At 31.2% G+C, this 21,931-nt stretch overlaps 1 protein-coding gene across 4 annotated transcripts in view; it reads left to right on the forward strand.

Annotated features, from left to right (window-relative positions):
* The first annotated feature begins 868 nt into the window (after nt 1-868).
* Nucleotides 869-21,931, forward strand: part of Slc4a10 (solute carrier family 4 member 10) — a 98,837-nt gene continuing 77,774 nt past the window's right edge. Inside the window, exons 1-5 of one of the 4 annotated variants that reach the window (XM_026393104.2) lie at nt 869-1,057; nt 10,349-10,440; nt 11,405-11,494; nt 16,610-16,767; nt 20,570-20,657. In XM_026393104.2, the coding sequence (XP_026248889.2) occupies nt 871-1,057; nt 10,349-10,440; nt 11,405-11,494; nt 16,610-16,767; nt 20,570-20,657 (615 nt within the window). In that variant the 5' untranslated portion in view covers nt 869-870. The remainder of the gene's footprint in view (nt 1,058-10,348; nt 10,441-11,404; nt 11,495-16,609; nt 16,768-20,569; nt 20,658-21,931) is intronic. The other 3 variants (XM_026393105.2, XM_077798535.1, XM_026393112.2) reach the window with 3 other exon arrangements.

The raw sequence follows: 21,931 nt of genomic DNA on the forward strand, positions 1-21,931 counted from the left end.
ATTAATCACAGTTATATTTGATAATATTAAACAAATTGCATTGATATTTATTGAGGTGATCAGCCGTATTACTACTTAACTCAAAATGCCTTTACCTAACCAATTCTTTTATGGGTATTTCTGATACTATGTGTGGTAAATGTCAATCTCCTTCATGATAGCCTTCTGAAATCTTACCTTCAATTCCATGTTTTGCAGTTATAGGTCTTTTTATCTAAACATATTTTCAAGGAAAAGCTTGAGAAAGGAATGATTTTATGTCAATATGAAGTTGAACTGTTTATTCTCCAAATGTGGGCAACTAAATAGTTGCCTAGATCTCCATGCACTATATTTTCACTTAAAGAGGAAACAATAAAATGGAAGAAAATCATATTAAATTATATTAAAATATAAGTATAAAACCACAATTTCATACAAATTATTTTGATGCTACCCCTACAAATATTCCCTCCCATCAGTGCAAACAACAAAGAACAAAACTTTGTTTTTTCAATACAACTATGTCATTTGGAGAAAAAAAAACTATGAGAATTACATATTTAAAATTAATTAATTCTAGAGGAGTTTCCTTCTGGAAACAATCCAGACTTTGAGAATAAAACCTTTTTCTTATTTTTTTTGTAAAAAAATTAATTAAATGGTTTATGCTCAAAAATGCATATATGTTTTTTATTCAGCATTCTATATGGGAAGATAGACTTCTGCTTATTAATATCATACCTATATATTTTTAAAGGAATTCATTCCTATTTCAAGATCAAAACTAGTATTTAAGGTTTACAGTTTTGGACCCAGTGGTCGGTCCACTGCCAGCATAGTACAACAGGAAAGCTATGCTCATATTTTCTTGCCTTCCCTCCTTCAGATATGGTCCTTGACCAACAGGTGAGCTCAGGTCAGCTGAATGAAGATGTACGTCACAGGGTCCACGAGGCACTGATGAAACAGCACCACCACCAAAATCAGAAAAAACTTACCAACAGAATTCCCATTGTTCGATCCTTTGCTGATATTGGCAAGAAACAATCAGAACCAAATTCCATGGATAAAAATGGTAAATGTTTCCTTATTGTGCTCTTTATATTGACTATAGATCTCTAAACTATCAGTGTTTCTATATCTTTAAAACATATTTCACTTGAAAATGTTTTATTACAATTCATATTGTTATAGTGGAATTATTTCTTTTCATAGGCATATACTGTATATGTAGTCTTATTATCAAGTATCAAATTGTAGAAATTTTAACAAGGAATTTAAGTTTCTTGAAAGGTTCATGAAAGAATGCGAAGAAAACATATCTAATAAGAACTTACACATATGAATGCAGCAAACATAAATGGAGCATCTCTGGCATCTCAAACAAGTAATGCAATGCTTCAACTTAATGCCAAAGGTGGTCTTTAGTTAAAATGAATAATGCTTACTATTTAGTGTTTGTGGAAAAAGATGCTGGCCTCATGTTGCTCACAGTCACTGAATTCCATTAGAGTTAGCAATTGAAAGCCCCACCAGCACGCTGCACGTGATTCTACCTATGTTAGACCTCATTTCTACTCATGGGCTCATTGTTGTGTGCTGTGTGGCATCTTCAGTGTTGGAGCCTCCTCATGGATCATCTTCACATACTATTATTTTACAGAAATCATTAACTTACTTTGACTTCCACTTCAGACTGTTTTATCTCCAGTATTCTTTGTTCTCCCCTTGCATCAATTTAATCTTACATAGACCACACTAAGAAAGCCACTTAGAAATTTCAGTATCATTTATTTTCCATTAGTCTCATTAGGGTAAATGGAGTTAGCCTGAGATAAAAATGAGTTTGTTAAATCTTCCGTCAGCTATAAAAGTACTAAAGCACATGTGTTGACAGCATGGACTAAATCTTGTGTGATTTCATTCCTTTTCAAAATCTTTAGTGATGTCTTAAAAACACAAATGTATGAAATTGAGTTTTCTCTAGACTTTGCTTTGTATGGAAATTTTCACCAGTTTTCATACTACTAGATCAAATACACACAAACAAATACAGAAGAAATGGTCTAAGGTATCACTCAATTTTGTTTCAGAATGTAGGTCTAGTTTCCAATAGCAAGATACTTATTTTATTTTTAGAAGCCCCAATGACTGAAGATGTCATTGTTGTTGTATAGAAGGATCTATAGTTGTGCATACATAAAATTTGCAAAAATTGTAATGAGCACTTTATGGTTACAGATTCCACTGAATATTGTGAAGACAAATAACATTCTTTGATTCAAATCTTTTATGCCATATATTTATATTCTAAATCACAATTTCATTTAAGCTATATGATACATATTAATGACAAAATGAAGTTATGATTAGAGAGATTAAAATGTAGTAATTTTATTATTCTTGTAATGCTAGTATTTTTAATTTGGTTTGGTAATGTCAAGAAAACTAATTCAAATATTTCCTAATTTTGAGTATGAGCTTATGTTTACAGGATTTCACAAACCTTATGAAAATATACCCAGGAACTAATTATCCAAGAACTTATATACATTTTGAAAAATTAAACTATTGCCTTCATTTTGTCAATTTTACCGAAAACCAGACAAATAAAATGTATATATCTATAAGAAAAGTTTGTGTTTCTTCAAAGAGGCAATGATCTTAGTCTGTGAACTAGCTATAATTTAACCTCAAACTTCATTTGGAATAATGTTTACTATACAAAAATTTCATTGAATTTTGTTTTTGTTTTCTGAGGGAAGAGGGCATGGAATTTACTGGATCAACTGAACATTTATTATAATATCATGCAGACCTAGACTTACTGTTTTTGCTTTAAACTTCTGTCAAATGTAAAAAAAAAAAAAAGATGTGAGAATTATAGCTGTAGAATTAAGCCGTGAGTTACAAGTTTCTGTATAGATAGATATAGATATAGATAACAAGGTTTTCTGAGAGCTTACTTTTTGTCTTATTCAGGAAATGGCTTAGTTTTCCCAAAAAGTAGTATCTGAGTGATTCTGTTGCCATCTGTAAAATCAGCCTTTATCTGAACACACACGAATCTTTTCAGGGCATACGTTAGGGTAATAAAAACTTGGAAACACTTGTAATAAGATTCATATATCCAATTAAGTATTGTTGTAGAGTATGCTGTCAGAAGTGGTTTTCTAAGCCTAGGCTTATAACACCTCCTTATGACTCTGTTTTGCTTTCTCACACACTTTACATAATTATGTGTGCTGAGAATTCTGAAAATATGTATAGACTTTACCAATTTAGAAATAAATCTTCTACTCAGAAGTGAAAAAAAGTGTGAAAGACCTTTACTACTAAGGTTCTCAATCTACTTATGAACTCTAAAAACTGACAAAGTCTAGATAAACAAACAAATTTAAATTCATAGCCATATATATAGACTTGACATTAGGCTTCAAAACATCCAATAGAGGTTCAAATTTTTTGGTGTAGTAGTACAGGGAGATGCAAAAGGATTTTAAAATATCAAAAAGAATAAAAATAATATTATTTAAAAATCTCTTCAGTAAGATATTTCACCCAAGAAGGTTCACTTTTTTCTTTTATGATTATAGAATAAGAATTAAGTAGGGAGCATTTTCCAGAAATTTGATGGCAGAACATATTTTCCTTTCAAAACATAAATATGGAGATAAATTCTCTCTTCTTATTTAATGTGCTTTTGCTTTAGGGGCAAAGATATTGAAATGCCCTAAAAAATGGACTGATGATTACGTAAAGATGTTTAAAAGAGTTACTTAGAATGAGTTTTCTACTCCCTTAATTGAATAGTTCCTTGAGCATGCTACTTTGGGAGTTACTGTAGTCAATGTTTTCACTGCTGTGACCAAAAGACCTAAAAGAACAATTTTAGAGGAGTCAGTTTATTTGGCACTCATATTTTCAGAGGTCTCTGTCCAGAGATGGCCAACACCATTGCTCTGGGCTCAAGGTGAGGCGGAACAATAGAAGTGTGTGGTGGAAGAAAACAGCTCAAGACATGGCCACCAGGAATCAGAAAGATCTCTGCTTATCAGGGACAAAAAATATATACTCCAAAGACATGCCCATAGTGACTTACCTCCTTCAGTCACACCCTATAGTTGCCATCCAGTTAACACATTCATGAGGATTAATGCACTGGTTGGGTTGAATATCCCATAATCTCATCATTTCACTTCTAAAATTTCCCACATTGTCTCACACATGAGCTTTTGGGGATACCACATATCCAAACTATAAGAGTATTACTCCAAAGGTTAAATATCCAGGTGCTATTGTGAATGTGTGTCTTTCTAGTTTTAAAGGTTAGATTAACAAGATAGCGTAGTTCCTTGCTCTTCTCCTTCCCATGTCTACAATTTTGTTCATACTTTTTTAGTAACTTGTGATAATTTGAATCTCCACCTCCCAATATACTGTACTATTTTGTATAATTTTTTCTTGGTATTCTGCATATTCTCATGGGCTAAGATGCAGGATGCTATGGATTCACCATGCATTTTTAATGCCACCATGCTGTGTTTAACTTTCACTTTTCATTAAGCATCAAAACTGTGAGAATTAAATGTCTGATTCTGATGTTTCAATAAAAAGTGACAAGTTACATTTGGCAAAACAACAGCAAAAATAATAGAAAAATAATATCTACTTTGACATTAGAACCCTGAATATATATATATATATATATATATATATATATATGTATCAAGAATATTCAGATACTTTCTTAAAACTAGAAGATGTTTTAAAAATAAGACTAAAATAATCAAAAAAGCAAAATAAATTAGTATTTGCATTTATTACTTAGGTCATACATTCACTTACTGAGAAATTTGAATTGCAAGTCAACTTCAAAATGTTATTACCCTTGTAATAACTTTTGTAGTTTTGAAAACAATATGAGATTCTTAGTTTCCTTAGATGTAGGGTGTCTTCAATCCACTCTGTCCTTTACTAATAATTTCTAATTCTGTCCCTCTCTTTTATGTGTTTCATCTTTAGAATCTCAAAACAAACTGCAAAGCAGAAAGTCTCTAGTATTTGTTCAAATACATAATTACTGAAGAACATTTAGGTTCGGAAGGTTGGGATATGTGTTGATTCTTTAGACCTAGGTAGATTCCAGCCCTTGAAGCACTGTATACATATGTACTGTGAATTATTATTATTTGTGGTTTTGGAAATCCCATTTATTGCCTTATAATCACTTATTTTACAAATGCTGTACTTTTTATTTACAAATGCATGATGCCTTTATGTGTCTTGATATTTGTATGTTTTGTTGTTTTTTAAATATTGTGGTCTCATAAATAAGATACCTATGGTGTAATATTTATCTCTCTTAATGTTCTACCTAGGAAGAAAAAGGTAAAGATAGAATATTTCTTATTAGAATTTCTTGACAGAAAGCATATTAAAAGATTCATGTAGGTGAAAGAAAACCAGAATGGTATTGTTGACAAAATTGATGGGTTTGTTCAGGGATTATATCATATTGTATACAACAATATTATATTGTTGTAGTTGAGTTTTGAACTCAAGACTAAATCTTAACAGCAAGCTTAGTTCTATGATGATGTGCTTAAATTTGTTATTTCTTATATTACATTAATTATTTTCAGGCATACTAATTTTTTTCCAAGTTTAATTATATGCATACTTTCATGTTTATTAAATATATCTCACCTAGTCAACATTTTCTAAATATTTAGACCTTCTTTCTTCATGTTTTCTAATCCCATGAATAAATGTATTGTTACACATGTACGTAACTTTGTCATTCATCTTTATATTTCTTTATTTTGCTCTGTCTTGTGTCTGTCTCTAACAGGCTCATCTCATCTCTGTACCTCCCTCATCTCCTACCCTTTGGGTACTCTAAATGCGTTGACGGTTTCTGAGGTAGTGTAACCAGCTTGGTCTCTAGGTTAATAGTAATGTATTTCCATGTCTTCATCCCAGTTTCCTTCTAGTACACATGATTTACAGTAGAATAAGCAATACCAAACAATGATACACTTAAGCAGTATTGATTTGAATTTGGCCAAATAAAAATTTAAAAGCTGCTATTTTACAATACATCTGTGCACAATTTACTTAAAGAGGGAGAGAACTATATGTAAAGACTTGAATGAATCAGTGTAGTACTCAAGGTATTTTTTGAGAACATATTTACCATTGTGTTTAATGATGAGGTATTTTAATGATACTGACATGACTTGAAGTCATGAAATGGTACTTCTGATGTAATCTATTGTTCCCATCCTACAATATTATAATGAAAGAAATGGCTATGCCAGTATTACAAAATATTTAATGAAAAATTTATGGTGTGACAAGCAGAGAAGCAGAGCTTCCATTTTTCAGGCAGTGGTCACTTGAATTGCTGTCAGTTTTTATCCTGTGCTTGGCCCTAGAAAAATACATTAACTATAATATTTTTATATGATTCCTACATGTAAGTCCAGAGGGAAAGATCATTTTATCATTCAAAGAAAATTAATTCAAACAAGTGTTCATATGAATATTGCATATACTTAGATGAGATGTAAAACAAATATTAGAATTGGGATTAAAGTGAAGAATTCTTCAAGTGTAACAGAATATATAGATGTATGATAGAGGATGATGTGTTAGGCTTATCAGTGTTTACATTTAAATAGTTAGACTCTGGTTACTATTAATGCTTTTTTTTACTTTCCATCACTTTTTGAATACTTTGAATGTAATAGGTTACCAAGTTAATAAATATCTTTTTTACAATCATTTTAATGCCTTAAAATTATTTAGATATTACAATAACAAAGGTTGTTAAACATTGCAATGACATTCACTCATAGGTGATATAAATATGGAAAGTTATCAGTGGACAAACTGAAGGTAACAATAAAGAAACAAGTTAAAACATTTCTGTTTGCAAGCATTGTAATATAATGATTAGGAAAGCTATAACAAATAAGTAGCATTCATAAAGCTTCCACAAATATGTGAGTGCTAAACTCAAACTATATACTATCTTTTTTTCCTGGTAAGAAAATATCCTAGCAAATTATTAGTTATTCTATTTAGAACACATTCTCTTCTGGTTGAAGGATAAATTCTGCACTTAAAAATTGCCATTTTGTAAACTATGGCCTTGGACATCAGCAAGTCAGCAAGAAAGTTAGTGATGCTCTTTCAAAATCTCAATGCATAGATTACCTTTTTTGTTTAGTTTTTTGGTACTGGGGATTGAACTCAGGGACATTCAACCACTGAGCCACATCCCCCACCCTATTTTGTATTTTATTTAGAGACAGGGTCTCACTGAATTGCCTCACCGTTGCTGAGTCTGGCTTTTAACTCATGATATTCCTGCCTCAGCCTCCTGAGTTGCTGGGATTACAGGCGTGCGCCACTATGCCTAGCTGGATTAGTTTTATATAATAGTTTTTTAGTTCAAGAAATCTACTTTGATATTCAAGCCCATCAATTTCTTTTGAAAATTTGTAATGATTTGAATAAACTAAAGAAATATTCAGACAGATTATGATTCACAACAGAATTATAAAAAATTTCTTCAACATATGAGAGTTCTAGTAATTCTATGGACTATAAATCATGTTTGGGTTTTAGTTTTATAAATATATCAAATAAAAATTTGAGCTACTTTTAAAGGCTTCTATTTTTTTTGCAAATAACCCAAACCAAACTTATTAAATTTTAAATTATAGTACTTGAACATTTTTCTATTTTCTGCCAGCTTGTCATAACTGTTCTGAAGATATACACATTTAATGTATTCTTTTGTCTTAAATAATTAATGCAAGTTTTAAGAAGTAATATACTAAGATTTCAAATGCTTCTTAAAATTTTCAGGACCTTTGTAATGATAAGTACATTTTACTATATCTCCAAAATATAAAAGAAAAAATTTGTGGTTTATATTACTATCTCATAGGCTGATAGTTTTTATGCCTTCCCCCCTGCATTAGCATATATTCTGTGCACACATCTAGAATCTAGAAATAGCAAGGAATTTATTATCATCTAGTATGATTCCTGCTAAATATTCTCAACTAGATAATTATCAATCCCACTTAAAATACTCAAAGAAAATAGTTCCTAAATCAATTCCTTAATATCAACTTTATAGGGTAATGTTTTGTAAAATTTTTTAGTCATCTTGGAACAAGAATAGACTAGAACAATAAATTACAAAATATCTTAAAATTATTAACATTTATGACTAAAATTCTTTGAGAGTATAAATATAGATGGTAATGTTTTAAACATATTGCATGAACTAAAAATAATTTGTGAAATGTTCTACTGAAAATATACAAAAGAAAACAAAAGATATTCAATTTCTTCAAATTTTAAGTTTCAACATACTTTCCATTTGATTCAATTTCTTCAAAGTTGATGATTTTGCATGGGGTTACTTCCTTTTTGTATGTGTATACTTAGAGAATTAAATAATTGTTCTTCAATGTAGTTTTATACCACATGAAATTAATTATTGTAAGAAAGCAGATACATGTTTATTTAATTTTCCCATGACTTGTGTTTCACCACTCAATTTTATAGAACATTCAATAAATTTAGTTTGAAATATATCTAATGTTCTAACTCATGAAAATATGGAGAAATGATGTGAAACTGGTGATTGAAGACATCTGTTAGTAGCACAAATGCATTATGTAAAAGGTTTTTTTAAAAATTACAGTTATTAATTTGAGAATGGTAAATTGAATGGCTGCTAATGAACAGTTCACAGTGAGAGTTGCATATTGCAGTTAGAAATGGGAGAATGGAAATATTTTATGTACTTTGTTTGACATTTCTCTGAACTTTATAAATTTTCCTGAAATATGCTATAATCAGAACTTGCATACATGGATTGAGGTGAATTTGCTTTTAAAAGTTGCTTATTTTATTTTCACCAAATATTGTATTTTACTTTGTTTAGTGAAAGCAGAGAAGCATTTAAGCTCTAAAAGTGTCTTAAACCCTATTGCTTTCTGACATTATAACAATGTTAAATCATAAAATTGTTCCTATTAGTAACTGACTCCTACCTGAGAGGCTTAATATTCCAAAAATGATAGTGTTTCTAATCACACTAGGTGATTTCTAGGTAACAAAGAATAAGTGAGGTTTTAGGAGAGAATTTAAAAGGGAAGTTTTTTTTTCTTTTGTAAGTACTATTGGAATTATAGAAGTTCAAATGAAGACCACAATAATTGGAGAAGAGGGGAATGAAAAGAGGAGTTTGGAATAAAATTGAGATTTAGGTAGGTAGAAAGAAGAGCTAGGTAGAGAGAGTATTTCTGAAGTCTCAGACTGATGAGAGTGAGCGCAATATTTTGGAGTCACTGAGTTAAGGTCATAAATGTGGTCAAATCTTCAAAGTTGGGTTGTCATCACTCATTTCACAGAGGAAGGGTGGAGATGGGAAGAGGTTGAGGAAGAAGAGACATAAGTGAGAAGTTACATAAACCTTTGTCATTTAATTGTGAACTATGGATAGATTTTAAATGACTTATAACTGCAAAGAATATTTGGTAGTTAGTGAATGATGGGATTTAACCTTTTCCGTCCATTGTCACATCCCCAGCTCTGATCTGTACTTAACTAATGTAATCTTCACTATAATAGGGAAAAGAACTACAAGAGAATTTAGTTTTGGTGAGTGTTAAAAGAAGACTAATACAACTCATGTTTATTGATCATTCTTATATAGAAGCCCAACATAAGTATGCTTATGTAATCGAATAGTCACATTCATTAAAATTATATTTATTATTTTTATACTGTATCAAATAAAGATATTTCTAACTGAAACCCTAATATAGAAACCTCTAAAACTTATTACTGAAAAACTTACTGGTTTGGCTTTTTAGATGTGATTAGATCTAAAAGTGCTAGGTAATTTTTAAATCAACATTCATCTTTTTTTTTAATGTTTGAAATTCTGTAGTCTGTGCTTAAATCTTAATAGATATCTGTCTTTTTTAAATATACCATTTTTTGGATTGATATTTGAAAATTAATGCTGTTTCACAATCATGGTTAGATTTAGGTGGTTTTGTAAGCACATTTTTTTTTTCAGAGAGAATAATCTCTAGAGTTTTAAGTTGAGGATTGGTTTAAATTTTATTGACTGATTTCTCCCATTTCTATCTGTAACTGTTAAGAATTTGGTATTGATCCAGATCTACTTATATTGATCCTTCATGTTTATATCACAAAACTTATTAAGAAATCTGTTAGTCTAGTTTAATTGAAGTTGATGTTTCACTCTGTATACCCAAAATTATGTAAATAATTTTCTGTATTTTGTAATAACAATTTCTTTTAGCAGGTCAGGTTCTTTCTCCTCAGTCTGCTCCTGCTTGTGTTGAAAATAAAAATGATGTTAGCAGAGAAAACAGCACTGTTGACTTTAGCAAGGTAAACTTTTCTCTCTCTCTCTCTCATCTAAGAAGTTTACTCAATTACCGTTAGAAATTACTACCTATTTTAGGAGGTTATTGACATAATTTTTTTTGCATGCACTCTTTGGTTTTCTTTCAGTCAAAGTTTGGAATTGTTATAGATAATGTTAGCATTAAGTGCACATATATTGTTTTGCTTACTCAAGAAACTGAACATGTGAGTTTTATGCACAATTTTCAGTATTCAGCCACTTGGTATAATGTATTTCTTTCAATAAAAGAAATAATTGGACTTCACAGGGTTTTTAACTTAAGTTTAATTTGATGTTTAAAAATTTTTACTAGTATTTTTTCAAAATCACTTTTTTGATATTTATGGAAAAACAAATCATATACTATAAAGCTTTACTGTCATTATAATTTCAGAGTCATTAGTGTAAGGAAATCCTAGAAGGACATGGTGAAACTGGGCTGTTTTGAATAAAAGCACACTAAAGATGACTGTGTTGATGGATACATCTAATTGGAGACAATTCAAAAGAAATCATTTATTTGAATATATTCTAATAAAATAAGGAGTCAGTGAAAATAATGTAATTTAGGTTGGCAAATTCCTGACATTGCATATGTGCCATTGTAAGTTATCAAAACTAACATTCAAAAAGAGAAATTGTAATACATGAAAAATAAGAAGAGCAAACAATACTCTTTATCTAAGTGGCTGAAACAGTAATAACTGAATTAATACTTTGATAAAGTCCTTAGTGCTGGCAAAGGTTGTAATAGTGAATGAGTGGTCTGAGATGGGAATGGGAGGCTCCTTGCAATGGAGGAAGTTGACTGAATCATTCTGTTTCAGCATTGCTGTGATAATGCCTAAGTGATCTAAGTCTAGTTAAGTGCATGTTCTCCTCTGATGCCTGGTGGAGTCTCATGGGGAGCCTGGTATACCAGCTTAAGTCTGTTAATTATGCGTGCAGGGACTGGGAGGCCAGCAAAAGGGGCACACTAGTCCATGTGGGATGAAACAAAGGCATGAAAAAGGACCTCCACACCAGCAAGAGAGAGAGGTGAGGGCTTCCTCGGGCTACTTTTCTACAGTGGTTCAGAGCTCATTTCACTGTATGGAGGCATGTGATTCAAATATTCAGCCAGTTCAAATGTATTCCATCTGCCACTCTAAAAATTATCTTTTAAGGCATTACATCTTCATTCATCTGAAAGTTGGAATAAAATTGTCACAAACTGCTATAACTTAATTTGTGATATTCTTAATTTGAAATAATATCTTAAAAGTCATGACATATAAAATTGATTATTCATTTATGTAAACATTAACAGTATAACAAGAGCATATTTAACATTCTCAAAAATAATGATTATAAACTCTATAGCTCATCCTTTCAAATTAACTACCTTTTAACTTTCTAAAATGATGTAACACTTATATAGTGAATTTTTATATATCTCCATGTCATTTTGGTTTTTGTTATGTGACCTATTTTTACAACCTTCAAAAATGTATCATCACCTATAAAGAATATGAAGATTGACAATTGAAGACAGTAGTCTTATTTTCTGTTCTCCTCAAACAGTCGGGACTAGAAAAAAATAAAAAATAAATGTTTTCCTTTAATCCTCTTCTTCATCATCACATTTCCGTTCACTGGTCCATTTAATAGGGAAATTAAATTTTCCCTCTACTTAGTGCCTGTCATTTGTGTTTCTCAGGTTCTTGGAACATTGGAAAGAAAATAGCTTTGAGATCTTGAATCCTGACTCTAGCATTTAGCATTTGTAAATTATCTGATCATTGAGAAATTCTCTGAACTCCAGTCTTCTCATTTATAAAATAATAATAATAATAATAATAATGATACATATCTGTGGTTTTATTACAAGATTCAATGAGAGAGACAGTGAACCTGGCAGGGAACTGGGCATATAGTAGATGCTCAATAAAAGTGGCTTCTATTATTATTGTTATATTAATATTAGTAGAAATGGAAGTAACCAAATAAATAACAAACCAGGTTTTAATGTTTTGGCAGATATGCACTCTTTAAGTCTTAAATAAGGCTGGGATGTATTTGTTAAATGAATTTCACCTACAAGATTCAAAATAATCTAAACCTTTAGTTTTGGGATTAAAAACAACAAGAGGGTTGGGGTTATAGCTCAGTTGGTAGAGTGCTTGCCTTGCATGCACAAGGCCCTGGGTTCAATCCCCAGCACCACACACACACACAAAAAAAAAAAAAAAAAAGAGGAAAAAAATAAGAAAAACAAATAACATCCCTAATTCTATAACCTGGGAGGATTTGGAGAGAACAGAAGTTATCCATCACTATAGAAACAACTTTTAGTGCCAGATTTTACAGGTAGATAGATGAGTTAAGATTTTTCTTTTAGCCTAATGATATCAGTTTTATAGTAAATTAATCAAAGCTCAGCTAATATCCAGGTTATTATGTCTATTTAAATATCTTAATATGTAGATTCTAAACCCTAGTAAAATTCTGAGATGTTAAAAAAATGGTCATTTACTTATTTGCTTCATGTGACCTGACCTTATATTCTATCTACCTTCAATCTACATATTTTTAATTCATCCACGGATAGGACCATCAAATTTATTCATTGAAGAAGTAATTTAGAATATAATCTGAATTGCCAGGTTTTAGCTTTTTCTACAGTGCTTTTAAAAGAAGATTTGTCAAAACACTATATACCTCAGACTGGGGTTGTGGCTCAATGGTAGAGTGCTTGCCTAGCACGGGTGAGGCACTTGGTTTTATCCTCAGCACCACATAAAAATGAATGAATAAAGTAAAGGTATTGTGTCTGTCTACAACTAAAAAAAATTTTTAAAACCCCACTATATACCTCTTTCTTTTATAAACTGACAATAGAATATATGTCAGTAGTGTTTCTTTTATTTCAAATAAACCAAAGAAGGCTTTATATAATTTAGTTTGGGGATTAAAAAACATCTTTTGCATCTATCTTTAGTTTGTAACACACATTACAAAGAATTGGATTATTAAATCCTAGAACTATAGGAAATTTGAGACTGACAACAAAGCTGAATCCCAGAGAGATTAAGAGAAGGACTCAAGATTGTTGGCTAGTTAGTGTCAAAATAGTGATTCCTCCTCATATTCTCTATTGACTTTCTTGTGCTTTCTATAAGGGGCTCAAGATGTAAAGCTTTCTTTCAAAATTTCTGCCTAATTACCTTTCTTCTGTCAGTGTGGAGCTTGCCTAGATTCTTCTGGTTCTGCCATGGTCTTGTCCAATCTTCTTCCCTACAAACTGTTTTTCATCCACGGCTTTTATACCAAATGCCCAGAATAAAGGATCTGTCCCTCAGCATGACAGTGAAGTCTAAAGAGCCCAGAAACATGAGTGTAAATCCAGAAAATAAATCCAAGAAAATACAGCTTCATTCCTTGAAGATTCCATTGGGAGGATCAAAAACTTTCAGAATTTCTTTCTATCCATTTAAAATATTGGAATCCACTTGAAAATTAATTGTCTTAAGAATTTCAGTCAACCTAGATCACCAGAGCTGTTTTTAGGTAACTATAATGTATGGTTCTTCAGATGTGATTTTTTGTTTATATTAATAGGTAGGGATATTGCCAAATAATATATTTTTATGAATCATACATAACACAAATACAAAAATATAGGGCTAGGCCAGGAATAACATAATAATATAACTATTATAACATGTAATTTCTTATCCCTGAAATACATGTCTACTCCAAGAATAATATAATGTAATGAATATAATATAGTACACCTAACTATAATTTATTGAATTTCAAAATGAAAGATAAACCTGCTAATCTGCAATTAAATTCTGTGTATTTAATGCCTTTTCTAAATAACTGTATCAATGATATAGTAGATATTACAAAATTTTTTAAAATCATGTATAAGCACCATTAGTTTTTGAAAATTAAACTATTTTAGCATACTATATATGCTCTGATTTAATTAAATTTAATCTGTAATAGCTACCTGCCTGAAGCACAGACTTTTATAGGAAAGACTATGGCATTTATTAAATAATAAATGAGTTTAAAGACATTTTTCTAGGTGGAATTTAAATTTCAGGAATTCTTAATATGCCTCATATTGATTACAATTATTGATTTTCTTAAAAAGTTATTTCTCATTTTAAATTTTGTCCTAGTGTATTAATATTTATCACTGAAACTTCATTTTTATAAGCTCTGAAAAACTTAGGACAACATATTATGTTTTTCTCATAGGACTAATATGGCAAATCTCCTATTCCCTTCTTAAGATTTTAACAGTATAGTAAAAATGTAAAGCATTATTAATTTGTAGAAGTTTCAATGTACCTATCAGCTAGAAATATTAAGTATGAAAATCCCATAATATTAACTTTCTTATTAACTAAATTCCTTTGTCATCTATAAATTAGATTTTATAATAGAAAGTTAAATTCTATAAAATAATATATTTACCATGCAATATTCTATATTGTATGATTTATGATAAGTTTATATAAATAAGCTTATAAATTTATATTTGAAGTATATTTGTGGGGTAAAAACTTTGGAATTTATGATATTTGTCAAATATTTCTTTTATAAGCAATTTTACTTTGTTAAATCATTTTTCCTTTTCTTAAATAAGATATTGGTTCTATTTGACATTTTTATAAACTAGTACAGATTACTTTTACACTTAATCCTTATAATGAAATTAATACTGTACATACTGGATATTTTGTTTTTGAAATCCTTGTCTTACAGAAAGATAATTCATTCTCAACCTATCAAATAGCTTTACTAAAGTCTTAATTTAAGAAAGCAACAGATTTAATATGGTCACTAAAATGTGGCTGTGAATTTTATAAAGTACTCCTAGAAGTTTTAAATATTTTTACCTTCAACTTCTTGGAAAAAGTCCTCAAATTATTAACCAGCAAAATAAATGTCTGGCCTAAAAATATCTTTTCAGCCTCACTCTGTTTGCCAGAGCTCTTTCCTCTCTCTCTCTTGGTTATTCTCACTTTGATCTTTGGCCCTCATTTCATTAATAGGAGAGTATAAAACCAATTACTAGAGAAGATAAACTGTTCCCCTAAAAAAACATAGTTCCATAAAAAGCAACTCAAGTGAATAAAAAACAAGAAATAGGCCTTGTAATTTTACTATAAAGTCCCTGCTTGGTTTTCACCAAAGTCTTTTGTATAAAAATTGATATTTATTCTTAAAGATTTTTACATTCATTTTTCAGACACCACTCTTTACTTTTAGCATTTCTTCCTGTTAATGATCACTTTTTAATGTTCATTCAGTCATAGACATCTCATATTTGAAATTCAGCTATGGATGTTTAGCAATGCCTAATGTTGATACTTTTTTTTCTTGTTTTCTCTATTCTGTTATGTCTAAATTCCTTAATAAGAAATTAAATTGAAGAAGTAGCATGCCAAGTATAAAACATGAATAATATAGAACAATTAGAATAAAGATGAATACTAAAGTCATAATTTATACTGTAAGAAGAAGCATGATTATATTTCTTTTGAAATAGCCATATGTTGAGCATTAATTAATAAAAACGTATTATGTAAAATTAAGACAATCTGGCACAAAATATTGAATCTGTTGACAAATGCTAGTTAATATATAGTTACAGTAAATTTAAGTACATATACTACTACTCCCCATATTTAAAGATTGCTGATGTTAAAAAATCTTTTAAAAATAGTGAATAGAAAAATGAAATATTTAGCTCATTGATGACAAAGTAAAATCATCTACAAGTAAAGAAAAGTGTCATGCATGGTGTGGTGGTGCACACCTGTAATTCTAGCTACTTAGGAGGCCAAGGAATGAGGATGGCAAGTTTGAGCCCAGCCTCAGCAATGTAGGGAGATCCTGTCTCAAAATAAATCAAAAGGGCTGGGAAGGTGGGTCAGTGGCAGAGCACCTCTGGGTCTTTTTCTCCTAGTACTGAAAAAAAAAAAAAGAAGAAAATAAAGAAATTTATTATAGAAAAAGGGCAAATGAGATATACATCTGTATTATTTGAATTGTATTTATTGATGGATAATATATATGAAGCAGTGTTCTAAATTATTACTTACCATGTTGTTCCAATTTTGATTTACCTTCTTTACTTTGTGATGATCACAGGTTGATCTGCATTTTATGAAAAAGATTCCTCCAGGTGCTGAAGCTTCAAACATCTTAGTTGGAGAACTGGAGTTCTTAGATAGAACTGTGGTTGCATTTGTCAGGTTGTCTCCAGCTGTCTTGATTCAAGGACTGGCTGAAGTCCCAATTCCAACCAGGTATAAAATATCAGAGCATCTTTTACATTTTTCTTGAAGCTTGTGTGTGTGTGTGTGTGTGTGTGTGTGTGTGTGTGTGTGTGAGAGAGAGAGAGAGAGAGAGAGAGAGGATTAAATATAATTTCCTCTTAGAATTTTGATAAGAAACCAACGTGTCACCAACAAAACTGTTTCCTGTTTGTAAGAGAGAGAGAAAAATTATTCTATACTTTCCTCCTCTTCCTCCTCTTCCAACTTCTATGTTTTATTTTACACATGTTCCTTGTTCCCGGGTACCCTGTCTATGTAATAATAATAATAATAATAATACAAACCTATTTTACATTTTTTTTGGGAGAATGACTAAGTGTTAGACTTTTTTCAAAGGTTACATTAAATGGTGTGCTCAAGAAAGAGAGGATTCTGTATACGAGTGTGGTCAAGCTCAAAAAGATTAAAATTTCCAATATTTGGTTTGTATTTGAGTAGGTAGGCCTTAAAAATAAATATAAGTGCCATCATTAGGAGTGCTTCTGCCATATTAAAGGTACTGTATATTTCAATGTTAGGCACAGTGTGCCTCTCATCCATGGTGTCTGAAGAATCACTAGAAGCAGCAGAGTGGAAATATAGTTCAATCTGAATCAAAAAGTACAAGTTCTATTTGACTACCTGAATTTTAAAAAATTATTATTATTAGTTTTAGTTGCAGTTGGACCCAATACCTTTATTTATTTTTATTTTTATGTGGTGTTGAGGATCGAACCCAGTGCCTTGCATGTGCTAAGCGAGCACTCTGCTGCTGAGCCACACCCCCAACCCCTGTTTCTCATTTGACTATACATAAATAGCTTAGTGATAATACAAACTAAATTGTGTTATCATTTATCCCTATTTTATAGGCTGTCCCTGGATAAAATTGCATATATATAATAAAATACTGACCTTAACATGCTAGGTTCCTAGCACACAATTATCCAAGGACCTTCTTTTCTTCCCTGCTTGTCCCATCAAATGTGATTCCTAAGGATAGATTATCTTTCACTCTGATTTTATTCAGCAAAACATGATACCTAAGGTCCCATTTCCGATGTGACTGCTGCTCTTTGTGTGATACCATGACTCCTCAGATGCTATTAGTATTCCTCCTCTTGCAAACATGGAATGCCTAGTCAGGTTGAAATAATGAAAAGTTGAAGTTCTGAGGCAACTAGATTTAGAAAATATGTTTCCCCCACAGACCTCTGCCCTTAACTCAAAACACAGCAGATTATATCACTTCATACTTTGAGTACAGATAAATATTCCAGAAATATGGAATAGTGCAGCCAGGAGAGGTCTCATTTTATAAGAGCTCAATTGACTAAATTGGGATTTAATGTTGGAGTTCCTAGTCTCACTCTGTGGTTTTAGGGAGAAAGCTACTGTTTTTATCAGCTTTTCATCATGATTACAATCTTAATGACATAACTTAAAAGGGAGAAGACTTTATTTTGGTACATTGTTTCAGAGGTTTCAGTCCCTAGTCAGTTGGTTCCAAGGCAGAAACATGGCAGGAGGGCAAGACAGAGGAAAGCTGCTCAGCTTGTGATAGGAGGTAGAGATGTGTGTGTGTGTGTGTGTGTGTGTGTGTGTGTGTGTGTGTGTGTGTGTGTGTAGGAACCCAGGACAAGATGTAGTCTCCAAAATAGTCCCCAAGGGCAAGCCCCCAAAGGCACACTCATTTCTATTAGATCCCACCTACTGTACTTTCCACTACCTCCCAATAGTCCATTTGAAGTATGCATTCCTTAATGGGTTAACCCACCAATGAGGTCAGAGGCTTCAAGATCCAATCACTTCCCAAAGACTCCACCTCTGAACACTGCTGCATTTGTGACTAAGCCTTCAACACATGAGCTTTTAGGGAATACTTCATATCCAGACTATAACACCTAGTTACCATTCAAGTTATAGAAAAAGTTTCTATTTATCATGGTTGATGGCTTTTTGATATTTCTGATACATACCAACTTTTATTAAAAAGGAGGAAGGTTGGCAAGCTCATTGGCAGAGTGGCTTGTGTGGTATGATCCCTTAATTGGATCTCCAGTACTATACAAACAAACAAGCAAACCAGGAAGGGTGAACTCACCATATTAAAGCAGCATCTGATTGGTTGATTAAGGCTGAAATTTCTGTGCACCACTTATAATCAATGCAGAGTTTCTGAGAAACTGGGGCTCAGATTCGAGGGATCAAACTTACTAATTGTAGAGATAATATTCTGGCAGTTTAAAATTTCTTTTCAGTTGTCCCAGCAATTTCCACCCTTTAGGAAGCTATCTGGTGAACTATGAGTAAATGATTGCTGTTTATGATAATGATAATTCCTGTATTTCAAAGAAAAAATTCCCAGGAGTAGAGAAAAGCAATAATGAGATTATATACCCTCAGTTTGAAAATTGTGAGGTTTACGTGACCTCATTTCATACTGACATAGCAAAATATGTGCAGTGAACAATGGAGAAAAAATTAGGGGCACTGTGGAGCCATCACAGAAGGAGAGATTCAAAAGACTAGACTAGTTAGGAAAAGTGAAAAATGGAAGAAGATTAGTTAGACAAAGAGAATAAAGAAAGCCATTCAGGATTCCTAATTATCCTTTCTTAGGAGGACAAAAGGGCACACCATGAATATAAGAGCAACACATAGTAGAATATGTCAAAAAATAAATATTTTAGGACCTTATAAATAGCTCATGGAAACCTGAAAAACAGCAAGATGCACATAGGTTAGGACATTTCTCAAAAGTATTATGGTTGATAAAGCTTCTGGCACCACATTCCAATATTAATGTTTTAAATATATAGTGGATTTTTCTATACAGTAGAAATTGACTTGAATTCAGTTACAATTGACATAAAAATTTTATAAGTTGGATCCTGTAAGGTTGTATAACATGATTTATGTAAAAACATGTATAATCTGTAAAGTCTGCAACTGAATGGAGGATAGAATTACAGTGACTATTTCAGTATACCTTACAAAGCCATTGGTCTTCATTTTTCATATAAACCATTTAACAAATTAACACCAAAGAGTTATAATGCAAAATATAGGACATTCTTTAATTTTCACAATTTCCTTGTAGCGTTGACCTTCTCATAGATAGGGCAATTACCAGTCCTCCAAAGTCAGAGCATGTATTGATTTCTTTAAAAGCTCCGGTTATGATGATGAATTTGCCAGACCTTCAACCTTGTTTAGATGGAGTATTATAGTGCAGCTGCTATTTTTATTCTTCTAGCATTGGAATTAATAGAATATTAACTCTGTTTTCTTATGCCTAAATGATCTTTGATTTGTAACAATAATTTTTATATTTTTATATATATCTACAGGGTATTAATATTATGTTCTGTCTTTCTTTATACCTTTGTATTATTTTCTAACCCCTTTGAACTGTTCTCCATTTTGTATACAAACAAGTTTTTTCCTTCTAATTTGGAAAGGTTTAATGAATTTTACTTTTTCTACCTTTGTCCTCTAAGGATTATAGAATCCTTAAAATTCCTAGGAATGACTGTGTAGGTCAGATAACTCAATGGGGAAATACTGAGATAAAAATGATTGTGTATTCTCATTGCTCAAGGACCTTATGCATAAGAGTCAATCACTGTAAATTGTTTCAAAATAATAATGAACTATGAAAAATTGTGGAACTACTTTACAATGATATTCTCATTTCACTGATTCCACTGGGAGGTGTGGTTCTGTTCTACTAAAAATATTTTTATATTTCTACCCTGAAGCATTTCTCTTTTTTTCTTCTTAATTACAGATTTTTGTTCATTCTTCTGGGACCCCTGGGAAAGGGTCAACAGTACCATGAGATTGGCAGATCAATTGCAACACTCATGACAGATGAGGTATTTATTCAAATTTGTTTCACTAGCTCCTCTTTCCATGACAGTTTGCTACAATTCGGATTTCTTTGTACTGAATTTCATTCTATCATGTATCCATTATCAAATTTCCTTGAGAAAAAATTGTTCAAAAGAGATTATAGATTAACACCCAAGAATATAATATTTTAAAATACCATATTCTAAAGAGAGTTAGTTTAGTGACAATTATATTGGTTTATATTCCCTTTATAGTACATGGGCTGCCAACATAAGCATCACTGTTTATCATTGCAGATTTTATTTTGGGAAAAAATAATTTTAAGGTCTAAATGAAACACAATGGTGTGTTATTTGAATAGTATACATAACACCAAAAAGCCCTGCAACATCTATAATTTTTCTGCAGTTACTTTACATATATGAAGATGTTTTAAGAGACTTTTTGGACTATTAGAGGCCCTATAGATAGATTTTCAAGGGGCTTGTTATCCCTGTCATAGAGTGCTCAATTTTTTTCTGTGTGGAAAAAAATTGTGTGTAAATTTCTTTTTTGGACTAGAAAAAGCTTTCATTAACTTCTCAAAGAGATGTATGTCTCAAAAAGTAAGATCTTAAAATAAGAACATAAAAAGTTGTATGATATAACTTTTCTTTGACTTGTATTCCCCACACAGTATGGAAATTTGTTCTTATTGTTAAAGGAAAGAGCAGATGGGAAAGATCACAGAAGGGGCATTAATTCAGTACTAAATGAACAAATGGAATTATATATTATCTAAAATATCATCTAAATAATATAATAATGTGTTTATTGGAATACAGGGATGCAAATACTTGAAAATTCTATAAAAGGAGCCAATTAGTATTGTATATTACTTTTCCTAACTTTATGAAATTGGAAAAATTGAACTTATGTTTGGGGTTTGACATTATAAGCTTTTCTATCTATTCAAATTAAGTTTTATATGAATTAATGATGTATATTTATACATTGGCAACTAAAAGCTTAGAAAAACGTTTTAAAAATCAATGTTGCTTATGGCTCCTATAAAAAATTGCCATGAACTGGATGACTTAAAACAAGTAATTTTTTTTTCTCCTGTTTGTTTTTTTTTTTTTTTTTTTTTTTTTTAGGCCATAAGTATGAAGTTCATATGTCAGCAGAGCCACACTCCCTTATAAGTCTCTAGGGGAGGGTCCTTCTTTATCTCTTCCATTTCTGGTGACTCCTGCTATTCCTTGGCTTATGGCAGAACTTCCTTATCTGTCTCTACATTCATGGGCTTTCCCCCCAT

The sequence above is a fragment of the Urocitellus parryii genome, chromosome 1 (assembly GCF_045843805.1).
Source record: "Urocitellus parryii isolate mUroPar1 chromosome 1, mUroPar1.hap1, whole genome shotgun sequence".
NCBI classification, from domain to species: domain Eukaryota; kingdom Metazoa; phylum Chordata; class Mammalia; order Rodentia; family Sciuridae; genus Urocitellus; species Urocitellus parryii.